Source organism: Sebastes umbrosus, chromosome 12 (assembly GCF_015220745.1).
Source record: "Sebastes umbrosus isolate fSebUmb1 chromosome 12, fSebUmb1.pri, whole genome shotgun sequence".
Lineage (NCBI taxonomy): Eukaryota > Metazoa > Chordata > Actinopteri > Perciformes > Sebastidae > Sebastes > Sebastes umbrosus.
The window spans coordinates 23,551,276-23,565,023 of record NC_051280.1 but is presented as its reverse complement, the minus strand read 5'-3'; the positions used below and the strand labels follow the sequence as shown (position 1 = coordinate 23,565,023).

Here is a 13,748-nt window from a genome sequence, read left to right as displayed (position 1 = left end):
CTTAACACTCCCTGGATTTATTATAGGCCAGGTGTTATAATTCTCTACAACACTTTGTTGTACAATCTTAAATAAAAACTCCTTGATTTTATTTGGAATTATACATATTTATGAGATAACAGAGATATAGTGTTCCATTGTTATTTTTAATCAGTTTATTTTTATTTTTAATTATTTGTTTATTCGTTATCAAAAATATACACACATTGCCTTGTGCCTTGTGCACTGTCAATTATCATAACAGTAAGAAAAACAACTTTAGGTTGACCATGGGCAACAACATACTGTATATCAAAAATAGCATTCAAAGTGAATAGAAATAAAGTAAAACTGGTCAAGGAACAAGTCATTAAAGGTATATATATATATATATATATATATATATATATATATATATATATATATATATATATATATATATTCTTTTTTTATTAATTTATTCTTTTTTAATCTTTTTTTAATTAATTTATATATATTATTATTATTATTATTTTATTATTTATATATATTTATTTTATTATTTATATATATATATGTATATGTATTAATATTTATATAATATTTATAATATATATCATAATAAATGTTATATATATATATATATATATATATATATATATATATACATATCACATAAAAGAAAAGAAAAGAAACAGGGCTTATCTCAAATTCATTTGTGCATATCAAATAAAGAGATTAATTTAACATCTTTTTTTGTCAGTCATAATTGACAAAGATTTACTTAGCAGTTCTAACTCATTCTTCGTACTAGTCAGACAGGGTTTAGGTATCAGGTATCTATCTATATATAAAAAAAATCTTAATAATAGTTAAATATTGATAACAAAATCCAAATTAGCCAGCTCTGCATGTAATCCCAGAAAAAACTTCACTGATTCACAATAATAAAAAACAACACATGTCCATTGTTATTTCTAGTGGTCTCACAGGTGTCTGACTTTCTGCTGTGTGTGACGTTTTTCCATACGGCCCCTGAAGGCATCCCGAGATAAGCTAAGCAGGCGGTGTCTTCGGGAAATTGCCTTCATGTCATCCTCCAATGAGAAGCTCCACAACACCCACAGCAGCGGTCTGAGCGGCTCCATATTGGATCTGCCTTGTTCTTAGAAATATACTAGTGCAACACACTCTGGAGAGGACCGTCTGCTGCTCATACTGTCTCTCCAGCGTCCGTCCAGCCGGGGCCAGGCAGCAGCAGCCCGGCTCCTCTTTGCTCTGCTCTCCTGTCTCCGGTCTGCTCGCCAGAGCTCACAGGTATATCAGGTGTGATGAGGGATGAAGCCGACACCACCGAGCTGCTGCTGTCACCAACAAATGTTCCTCGGAGCTTTTAACTGGGCTGAGAAATTAGGTTAGAGAGAAAGAGACGCACCTGAAGACCTGAGCAGGAGAGAAAAGTGGCATGCATGCTGAGGAAGGAATAATTGGATTGAGATAACGCCGCCACAGGCAGTGAGTATGTTTTACACTTAAATGCAAACTAATATTTATTTTTTATTTTTTATTTTTTTTAATCAATAACCTGATTGTTTTGTCCCAACAAAAATAAATAAAAACTAAATAAAGAAAAAAAAATTAAAAAATAAAAAATAATAATAATAATAATAATAATAAATAAAATAGAAATAAAGAGAAACAAAGTATTGTTCCATTACATGGGGATGAATAATATTTTTCGTCCATAGGCCCAGAAAATACATTAATGTACAGGGAGGAAAAATAACTTGTTTGTTTATACTTATATTAGGAGAGAAGAGAAGAGAAGTATGGAAAAGGAATTGAAAAAGAATAAATAAATGGATAAATAAATAAAAATAAAATAAAAATGAGAGATAAAGTTAGAAAATAGAAATAAAAGAATAAATAAATGGAATAGGAATAATAATAAATAAAAACTAAATAGAGAAAATTAGATAGGGAATAATAATGATAATAATAATAGAGAAACAAAGTAAATAGTGATGTTAGCTATATTTTAAAGATAAATGCTTCAATCTGGTGCACTTTGAGAGCAAAATCAGAAACAATAAAGAGCTAGATAAACAATTTAATGTTCTTAATTTACATTGGTTGTATAGATAATATTTATACCCAAAAGTGAAGCCAACACATCTCATTTAGGAAGAGCTTGATTTGATATGCTGGCCGAGCACATACCGTTTTTTCCCCAGATAAGATTACCTGCTGGTGTGAATGTTTAACATGCTGATTCTCTATTTCTCACATGTTTCAACAAGTCACATGACCCAGAAAACACCCAGCAGACAACTTACTGCGCAGGTCACTAGTCCTCACGTGAGGAAAAACGAAAAATAGTCGTTATCTTCCAGTTTCATCATCACCCAAATGTCTTATTTCCTCTTGTGGTGGAACAGCCTACAAACTAACAAAAAAAGAAGAAGTCTTTGACCTATTTCTGTGCTGCCCATGTCTAACACCTCAGACCTCATAATTCATCTTAATTAAATTACTCTTAACATTCAGTTCAGTGGCTGCTATCACATGGTGAGGTCAGGGTTATGTAGTCTATCTGTGCAGGGCAGCAGTGTGAGAGAAGAGGGACTGTTTACCAGCCTGCTGCCAGGCCCCCTGGAGCACCCCACCCTTTACATAGGCACAGCTTGAACTTTAAGATTGGGGGGTAGGGCTGCACAATTAATCAAATATTAATCAGGATTTTTGGCTTCCCACAATTAAATGAAACATGATCGCCTGCAATATTTGTACGTTTAAAATGCACGTTCTGCTCGTAGAAAACTCTGCAGCATATCAAATCAAGCTCTTCCTAAATGAGATGTTTTGGCTTCACTTTTGGGTATAGATATTATCTTTACAACTATACAATGTAAATTAAGAATATAAAATTGTTTATCTAGCTCTTATTGTGGCTAATTTTGCTCTCAAAGTGCACCAGATTGAAGCATTTATCTTTAAAATATAGCTAACATCACTATTTACTTTGTTTCTCTTTATTTGTATTTATTTATTATTATTATTATTATTATTATTTTTTTTTTCCTATTTAGTTTTCTCTATTTAGTTTTTATTCATTTTTGTTTAATATTATTATTCCTATTCTATTTTTTTATTTCTATTTTCTAACTTTATCTCTCATTTTTAGATTCTTTTTATTTATTTATCTATTTATTTATTCTTTTTCAATTCCTTTTCCATACTTCTCTTCTCTCCTAATATAAGTATAAAGAAACATGTTATTTTCCTCCCTGTACATTTATGTATTCTCTGGGCCTATGGACGGAAAATATTACTCATCCCTACTTAATGGAACAATGTATGGACATTGAAAGGATGCTTAAGGATACTTAATGACCCTGTTGTGTCTTATTGTGCTGTACGATTGTACCTGTTAAAAGGAAGAAAAAAATCTCTCTCTCTCTCTATATATATATATATATATATATGCTAACAAAGGGTAGGGTGAATATTTCTGTATTTTCTCATATTGCAATATTTTTAGTAGAAAAAATATTGCAATGTCAATTTCTTCCAACATGGTGCCGCCCTAAATGGACATTAGCAGGAATGTAGCACAGCATAGAAGAGAAAGCAGCGCTCTGTTTATTTAAATGTGAAAGTGCAATAAAATATGTTGTCGCTAAAATCAATGAATAATCGTGATAACAATATTGATCAAAATAATCGTGATGATCATTTTGGCCATACTTTTTAAAAAAAAATTTATTTAAGGTTAAAGGAATACATACACATACTTGTAAAAGGGACATACAGACAGCAGCAACAACATATATAAAACAAAAAAAAGAAAAATAATAAATAAAAGTACTACCCGTAGTAATAGTGCAGTATCAAGAGATAAGTTCATATACATACATATTCATATTTATATACATACAACCAACCTCATATATAAATATATATACATACAGTATATACATATGTCTATATCCACACGCGCATACATACAGATATCCACTTAGACACATTCGCTTACACAATTATCTATTCTATTTTACAGACAGAAAAAAAGGGACATATTTACATCCCTTTTAGTTGACCTTTATCGACATTTTGGCCATACTTGCCAACCTTAAGACTTCAAAAATAGGGAGGATTTCAAAATCAAAGCGAGTGGTCTGGGGGTTTAAAAGACTTTGTTTCCTTCATTCTGGTGACTTTTTAAGAATGGAAATAGTAAAATAATAAGTACACTGCTACAGCATTTTTACTCTTAAATTAAAAAAATATATATATATTTTTTTTTTAAATTTTACTTTTAATTCTCAGGAAAGAATACAGAATAATTTGTGAATTGTGTGAATCTCTGACATAAACTAATATTCATCAGTTTTTATTCATTCATTCATCCATTTCTCTCTCCGTCTCTCACTCACTGAAGTCCCTTTCAGACAAAACCCGACTACGGCACCACCCGTTATTTCCATTTGCTTGTGCCACGCCCCGAAGGCTTTTCGCTGTGCCAAGCAAAGCACGTTGTGTCGTTCAGGGAGCGCAGCTCAAACCGAGTTGTGTCGCGAGTAGCTTTCTCCTGCCAGTAAACAACAACTGGTGTATCTTGATTGTCGCTCGGGTGGAAACAGTAGAGCCTATATTTGTACAGTGCCAGAAACCGGTTGTGATAACGAAAAGGGAAAAAAATGTTCATAAATCGGGAGAAATACGGGAGAATTGTGACCCTGGGAAGAAACCGGGAGAGGACAGTCCGTCAGAAAAAAAGTTCTAGATTAACATCCCTATGTCAGACGCATCTTTGTTACGTTTGTAGTACTGCAATTTTTTTTTGACATAATATGCTGATACGAGATATCTGTAATAAACTCACATCAGCTGATAATATCGGCACAATGATTTATCGGTCAGGCTCCAGTGAAGACCCACTGAGATAGAAACAAATCACACCACAACTACTTTACACACAACACATTTACACTGTCAACAAATAGCAAAGCTGTTTTGACTTTGTTGACAAAATAGAAAATAAAAAAAAAATCTTAAATTCTTCATTTGCAGGATAAAGATCACATTGCAAGACCTTTGCGACACGGTCGTTCATGCTTGAGACACCCATGATTATTGTGCACGAGCCATATGCTCATGCATATTATATATGCTTGTTTGGAGGCTAATGGAAATTATGTGAAATAAAAGTTCTTCTTAGCTGCGAGAAAGGGTCAAGATATGAAAATATTATTGCTTATTATACACAGTGCAACCTCTTAACCATGCCCTTTTCCATCTGTTACTGCTGGCTTTTAAAGATAACGCCACCCGCTGGGTGTCAATAACTGTTAGCGCTTCCCGTAACATGTAAGGGTGTCACCCTCAAACTAGAAAAAAACAATTTCTGCACATTATATTGTGACAAATTTGATCAAAACAGACTATAATTGGAATCTCTTCTCTAAAATGAAACAATTGAAACCTTTTAAAACAATTCTAATAAAACAAAGATTTGAAGTTTTTCATTTTAACACACAGGAGCCAAACAAGCAAATTAGCTTATCCTTACAGGATAAAGTCAAATATAGATTTTCTTTTGTAGAAATGCTCCAAATCGACCCTTTACTTACTTACTTGCAAGAAATAGGTCCTTTTTGGAGTGCAGTTCAATGGGTCATCTGCCTCAGTGCGTAGCGGGCATAGTGCAGCAACTATTGCTTTTCAGTACAGGCCTTACTGTATTATCAAGATGGACAGATAATCTCTTGTTTATTTTTTTTTTTTTTAGAATCACATGAATCCTTTTGCAATATGTCCTTTTAAATTGTGTTTGTGTGGACTAGAAGCAGGAAACAAATGAAAGATGACACATCCACTAAATCCACTTGATTCAGTAAATGAAACAAACGTCTCCGTGAGTCAGAACAGTTGGTAGTCTTATGTCTCCGTCGAAGGACTATTCCACTCACAGCATGTTGTAATAAATCTGGATTTAGCACGATGTTGACTCAAACGTCATTAAAACATTACTGAATGAAACTAGACTGCAGAGACAGGAAGTGAGAGTTGAGTTTAGCAAACTAAAATAAAATGATGGAACACCAGCAGCAGCAGCAGCAGCGACTTCACGGTTACACATTCACACTTTGTACTGCTGGGGGTGTTTACGTGTGTTACTCTAGCTCGCCACTCCTGGCAACCTACTACGGATCGGTTGCTTTGAGAGCTTTTATCTTACACTATGATTTTTGTCATGATAGTTATCTTTACTTATTGTTTGTCTTTTGGGTTTGGTTTCTTATATAAAAGCCATTATAAGTTTCTACCACACCCTCACACGTGTTTTACATTTCTTTCATGTGAATAGTATTTTATTGTCGTTTTATATACGTGAAACAAATAAACATATCTTCCTGGTGAGGTTTGTGCTCCAGGAACTCATGTTGAATGTTAGTTTTGTTATTTTCCTTTTTGTTTTGTTTCCTGAAAGATGACTCGAGGTGAAAGGGCATGGTGTTAAAAGCAGCAATAAGGGACTGTTTGTGTTCAGACTTTGGTAATCTAAACAGAGGACGCAGGGCAGCAATTAGTGACTTATTTTCTCGATTAATTGTTTTATTCTATAAAATGTCAGAAAACTCTGAAAAAGTTTTTTTAATTTTTATTTACATTTTTTGACACAGTACAGACTATACAAATAAAATAATAATAATCAAACTTCCATTTTTGGTACAGTGTGACGTAATGCTACTAGGGATGGGCGATACCACATGTTTTTTAATTCAATATGATACCGATACTAATCATTCCTTAAATAGTAATGTGATTTTCAAAGATAATGGTCATTTTTAGAAGGAAAAAAGACAAAAGCAAGTCACATGACACATACTGGCCATTAATAACATATTTATTACCAAAGTAAATATGAGCACAATTAAATAAAAATGTTTTGAGACACTTAAAGTAAAAAACAATGTCTATTATTTTACAGAAATACTATGATATTAAATAACAAGACTTTCAGGGTGTGTTGTTTTAAATGTTTGAAGACGTTACTCGTGTTGTTGTGTGACACTTTATCATCACAAATAGTCCTTTCTGCCATTCTCTCACTAAATATCTCTCTCGCTAAGTATGTCGCTTAATTTCCAGTCGACTGTTTTATCTCTGATTTGTTAGTCGGTCTTTTTAATGCTAAAGCAACGAGAGCAGATGAAACTGACTCTTCTCTATTTGTTGCAGTGATGTTCACACTCACCGAGGTTGCGTCCCTGAATGACATCCAGCCGACGTACCGCATCCTGAAGCCATGGTGGGACGTCTTCATGGACTACCTGGGGCTGGTCATGCTCATGCTGGCCATATTCGCCATGACCATGCAGATCACCAAGGACCAGGTGGCCTGCCTCCCGGTTCTGGAGGACCCGGAGGAGGTCTCGGGAGCCAAGCCCAACTCGTTCACGCAGCAGAGCGCGCAGAAACCGGCCACTTCGGCAGCCCCCGCGGCAACCACCATGCCCCTGATCACTAAGGACTTACCAGACGAAATTGTCCACGAGATCCACGTCACGCACCAACACACTGCGGTGGTGGCGGAGACATATGCCAATCAACCTCAGCCGACGGGGGTCCGGACCAACCTGGACTATCAACAGTATATCTTCATCAACCAAATATGTTACCATGTGGCCTTACCCTGGTATTCCAAGTACTTTCCTTACCTCACCCTCATCCACACCATCGTTCTCATGGTCAGTAGCAACTTCTGGTTCAAATACCCCAAAACAAGCTCAAAGATTGAGCATTTTGTCTCAATCCTAGGTAGATGTTTTGAGTCTCCCTGGACTACGAAGGCTTTGTCTGAAACGGCTTGCGAGGACTCTGAGGAGAACAAACAGCGGATGACCGGCACCTCCTCTGCACCAAAGCAGGTGTCTTTAGAGGGGAAGGAGGACGGTGCAAACGTCAACTCATCCACACCCATGCTCGGGGTGAAGTTCTCTGCAGATAAGCCCATCGGAGAGGTCCCGAGCAGCATGACAATCCTGGACAAAAAAGACGGAGAGCAGGCCAAAGCTCTGTTTGAGAAAGTGAGAAAATTCCGAGCTCACGTGGAGGACAGTGATTTCATCTACAAGCTTTATGTAGCGCAGACCGTTGTCAAAACCGTCAAGTTTATCTTGATTTTATCCTACACTTCGACCTTTTTGGCTAAGATAAATTTTAAGCACGATTGTGAACCTGAGATTAAACAGCTGACAGGATACAGGAAGTTCTTCTGCACCCACAACATGGCTTTCATGCTCAACAAGCTGCTTATCAGCTACATGGCTCTGATTTTGATCTACGGGATGGCGTGCTTGTACTCTCTCTTCTGGGTGTTTCGGCGCCCCCTGAAAGAGTACTCGTTCGAGAAGGTCCGGGAAGAGAGCAGCTTTAGTGACATTCCTGATGTCAAAAATGACTTTGCATTCCTCTTACACATGGTTGACCAGTATGACCAACTCTACTCCAAACGCTTCGGTGTCTTCTTGTCCGAGGTCAGTGAAAACAAGCTTAGGGAGATCAGCCTCAATCACGAGTGGACCTTTGAAAAACTGAGGCAGCTCGTGACCCGTAACGCACTGGACCAGCAGGAGCTGCACCTTTTCATGCTCTCCGGTCTACCGAACGCTGTGTTTGACCTCACGGATTTGGAAGTGCTGAAACTGGAGCTGATTCCTGAGGTGAGGTTCTCGGCGAAGGTCTCCCAGATGACCAGCCTGCTGGAGCTGCACCTCTGCCACTGCCCGGCCAAAGTAGAGCAGACGGGGTTCGCTTTCCTCCGCGACCATCTTCGCTGCCTTCACGTCAAGTTCACCGACGTCGCCGAGATCCCGACATGGGTGTATTTGCTGAGGAGTTTGAGGGAGCTCAACCTAATCGGCAACTTGAGCTCAGAAAACAACAAAATGATAGGTCTGGAGTCCATGCGAGATTTGAGGCATTTAAAGACATTATGCTTGAAGAGCAACCTCACAAAAATGCCCACAAACATCACAGAGCTGTCGCCGCATCTGATTAAGCTAGTGGTGCACAACGATGGTACAAAACTGATGGTACTGAATAGTCTGAAAAAGATGACAAATCTGATTGAACTGGAGCTGCACACGTGCGAACTGGAGAGGATCCCCCACGCTATTTTCAGCTTGACCAACTTGCAGGAGCTCGACCTGAAATCCAACAACATCCGAACCATCGAGGAGATCATCAGCTTCCAGCACCTCAAGAGGCTGACGTGCCTTAAACTGTGGCACAACAAAATCATCACCATCCCATCCTCCATCGGCCAGATCAAGTCTCTGGAGGCTCTCCACCTCTCTCACAATAAACTGGAGTCCCTGCCTCCGGCCTTGTTCACGCTGCCCAAACTGCGGTACCTGGACGTGGGCCACAACTCCATCACGGTGCTCCCTCCGGACGTGGGCCTCCTCCACAATCTCCAGCACTTAGCCATCAACTCCAACAAGCTGGAGGCGCTGCCCAAGCCTCTGTTCAGATGCACCAAGCTCAAGGCGCTGTGTCTGGGGAACAACGCGCTCACCGTGCTGCCGGAGACCGTGGGTCAGCTGGTCCAGCTCACTCAGCTGGAGCTGAGAGGAAACTGTCTGGACAGACTGCCCGTCCAGCTGGGAAACTGCCGCCTGCTGCGCAAGAGCGGCGTGGTCGTGGAGGACCACCTCTTCGACGCACTGCCCGTGGAAGTCAAGGAGAGCTTCAGCCGAGAGGCCAACGCGTCCTTTGCGACTCACGGTTCATAAGCTCATGACAAGCCTGCATCGCGGATGTAAGAGTAGACTAATTGTAATATCCATAAAAATGAATGCATTTTCTTGATTATTTTAATGAGTTGTCTTAGTTGCTTTAAAAAATGGTACAGATTGTTTTTCTTGTTGCCGATTGTCTAATTCCGCAACTTTTTGGCAGTTTTCCTAGCTTTGAGTAATAAAAACATTAGAAATTTAGCTTCTCTATGTAATAGACCAAAACTGTTTGCTCCAATGACACAGTGTGTAGATTTATTATTATTGTTTTAGGTACTCAGGTATAATTGTAACCATGGGGAACAATCTTTTTGCCTTAACTGCTGCTATTATTTTTTTTTTTTTTTACAGTGAAGGCTTTCACAAACAAAAAGGCCAAAAATGAATATTTCATGTTTCCACGTCAGTTTTTTCATACAGACACTATCCACAGAACAATGTCCATATGTTATGGATGGGAGAGAACACAATGCAACACTTCCTTCTTAGTAGTTTATAACTTTTTGTTGAAATCATGTAACCTTTTATTTTCCTCAATGTCTTGTAGCCAACAGAATGAGTTTAAAGTTTTAAAACTCAGGTGGAGACTAAGCACCAGAAATGAACCTTTACCTTACTGTTGTAGAGATTGTATACTAAGGCCTATAGTAACTCATTTGCACATTGAAAATGATTTAAAGATCGGTGAATGTCCTTTGTGATAACATGTCCCGAGACCAACGCGAGCTGATAAAAGGGAACTCTTTGTCGACTATCTTTTTTTAATCATGCTTTGAAATTTGAAATGTGTAATAAAGCCGGTCACAGGTAGCACTGATTATTTAACAGTGTCAGGATTGTGTAATGACGACCAACACGTCTGCCTTCATTCTTCTTAATGTATTTCTGTGTAGGCCTAATATATATATATACAGTATGTGTTCTTCAGAGCTGCTGTACCACCTTTGTGATCCTCTGCTCAAAGTTCACAACTTTATGGCACAATAAAACACGATTTTAGATGAACGTCTTATTATTCATTGACTTCAGGCGCGCTCCACTGATCACTGTACTCATTCATTTATTTTGACTCATTATAGCAGGAAATACACAGGTGGAACTAATAACATTAACGAGGCCTCGGTCTCAGCCGTTATTACAATGCAGCTATTAATCATCTTATTAGGTACACCTGTGTTTGATAAGGCAAAATTTGGAAAAAAAGTATACTCAACACATGTTTCACATTATATTTTCCCCTCGGAAAAACAAACAAAAAGTTCCTTTGTTTCTTGTCTACAAAATAGAGTTTTTGCTCATGTCCACTTATACAAAAGGCCCCTGAGCTAAAGATCGTTTGTCAATGTCATAAAGAGACAGATAGTGGACAAGGTTACACAGACCTCAGTGTTTCCAGCATGTCTCATTACCAGGGCGTTAAATACCGAGGCTTTGTCACGGCCGTTGGCTTTCGGTACCGCCAGACAGTGCCGGTATGAAACGCTCCGGGCGTTCCATTAACTACAATGTAAACCCATCCGTGTCAACAGTAAACGCGGGCAGGAGGGGAGGTGGATGGGTCCTACAGATACAAGGCTTTCATCCAGGAGACCGCTGTTCGTGTCCCGCGCGTCACGTTACAATCAGCTGTACGTTCACTGAGCAAACATAATAGTTTTAAGCCCATCCATGCACTTTTTTTCCTAAACCTACCTATAGTGGTTTTGTTGCCTAATCCTAAAGGGACGCCATGGGTAACTACAGTGGTTTTTAATGCCGATAAAGTGACGTCAAGGGGCAGTATGTGACGAGTTGAGACTAATTCTACAGTGAAACATTTAAAGGAGGCATATTATGCTCATTTTCAGGTTCATACTTGTATTTTGGGTTTCTACTAGAACATGTTTACATGCTTTAATATTCAAAAAACATTATTTTTCTCATACTGTTCGTCTGAATATACCTGTATTCACCCTCTGTCTGAAATGCTGCATTTTAGCGCCTTTCCCGTAAAAGTCCAGCCTGCTCTGATTGGCTAGCAAGAAAAAATATGCTGTGCATTCCATACCAAAATACTATTTAGTATGCCAGAACAAGATTTAGTATGTCCCAGTACATAGTATGTACAAATGCAGTATGCTAAAAATACCAGGATGTCCTCCTACATCCGGTGACATTCTGCAGTATGCAAGCCAGCATGCCTTTCTGGCTATTCTGACCCACAATCCTCTGGGCTGCAGATATATCAGTGGGTCAAAGTTAAAGGTGCAATATTATGACGAAGTACTATGTCCCAAATGTGTGCATACTGCATGCAAGAGTACATGCTTTGTAAGGGCAGCAGCAGCATGTAAGCTGTGGGTGATATATTCTAATGAGCCTGCATGTGACATAGGAAGAGGAGCTAAATCTGAATGGCTTGTTGAGTCACATGTTTTCTGATCTAGGCAGCCCATAAAAACAACTGACTGTGTTGTCTTATTTCACAGTTTGTGGGTTGGTAGATCACTCCAGATACTCAAATGTTTGTACACCAGCAGTGAAAAGGTGAGTTTTTCATGATATGTCCCCTTTAAACATTGTAGAAACTCAAGCAAATGAGTCCACATGATGTGTTTCCAGTTCACTGAGAGTAAAGAAGCTCTCGTCTTTGTCTTGACATGTCTTCTGGTTTACGAGGCTTAACCCACATAATCCATAATCTTTTCCACCTGGTGTCTAATGTTAATATGATAAAGACTGATGCCTTGAGTTCATCCATCCATGTGATCCTACAGAAGATAAATTATTATTCTCCAGTACATGGGTTGGCTTTTGAGTGGGGAAACCTGATGATTCTCTGCAAACCAGTAACATTGTTTGAGTGAGCGAGCGAGTCCCTGTGAGGAGGAAACAATAGCTTCACTGTTTCTCTGTTGACCTTGTTGAGGTCACAGAGGTCATGTGTGTTGTTCATGTATGTAGCCCTCTGTTCAACAGTCTAATTGGTGGCTTTGCAGTAACACTGAATAAGAGAACTGGTTTGAGAATTTACATCATGATGTACCTGTCCTTGAGATATCCTTTCCTGGTTTTAAAGGTGTCAGCACAAACTGCTTCCCGTTCTGTTACGCTCATTTGCATGTCTAAAATCTTTCTAGTACATTTCTCTTGTGTTGTTCTTTCACATAGGCTATACGTCATCTTATTCCAGGGAACATACATGAGGGGGTCTCCGGTATGTGGTCTATCTTGTAAGAGGTCCGTGGCTGGAAAAAGATGGAGAACTTCTGGTTTATAGGAATACACACCACTAAGGGTCTTGCTTTATTACCCGAAGTTGAGGCTCTGTCTTGTAGAGCAGTGATTCTCAAAGTGGGGTCCGGGGCACTCTGTCAGGGGGTCTGCGAAATAATTTGCTATAAATTATAAAATCGTGCTCTCACTAAAAAGTACATATCTACAGATGGGGGACTATTTGTGCCAATAAAGCAAGCATGTTGTGTCCACTACTCCCATTAGCTTCTGAAACCTCTGACACACAGCAATAAATTCATTGTATTATTAATCTGAAGCACTTAAAAGTCAACTTTAGACTGGTAATTTGAAACATCTAGATTTATTAGGACTATGCTAGTCTTTCTACTGTTTATTTTCTGAAAGTTTTTAAGACCAGTTACTTGAAATGTAGACTATACATGCTGTCAAGTTGAGTCCATATGCATGTTGGATAAAATGACCCTCTGTTTTTTCTTTTTTTTTAAATGTAAAAAAATGAAAGGACCAAAAAAAACTAAAAGATAAGTAAATTAAAACTAAGTATAAGTTGTGAATTATATGTTATATGGGGTCAGCAGTTTAAAACTTCAATGTCAGTGGTATCCATTTTTTTCTATATAGATTAAAAAAGATCTCCATATAGCATAAAACTAAAACTCTTTATATTTTGGATTCTTTGGACGTATTTCTTTAGTGTTGACATGTTTATGTACTGTTCCTGTGTATTGCTTGGATAACCTACTGCTG

At 38.2% G+C, this 13,748-nt stretch overlaps 1 protein-coding gene across 1 annotated transcript; it reads left to right on the top strand.

Annotated features, from left to right (window-relative positions):
* The first annotated feature begins 680 nt into the window (after window positions 1-680).
* Window positions 681-10,769, top strand: lrrc8da (leucine rich repeat containing 8 VRAC subunit Da). Its single transcript, XM_037786699.1, has 2 exons — window positions 681-1,473; window positions 7,204-10,769. Coding segments are annotated over exons 1-2 (2,559 nt in total). The 5' UTR covers window positions 681-1,472; the 3' UTR covers window positions 9,762-10,769.
* The last annotated feature ends 2,979 nt before the right edge of the window (window positions 10,770-13,748 follow it).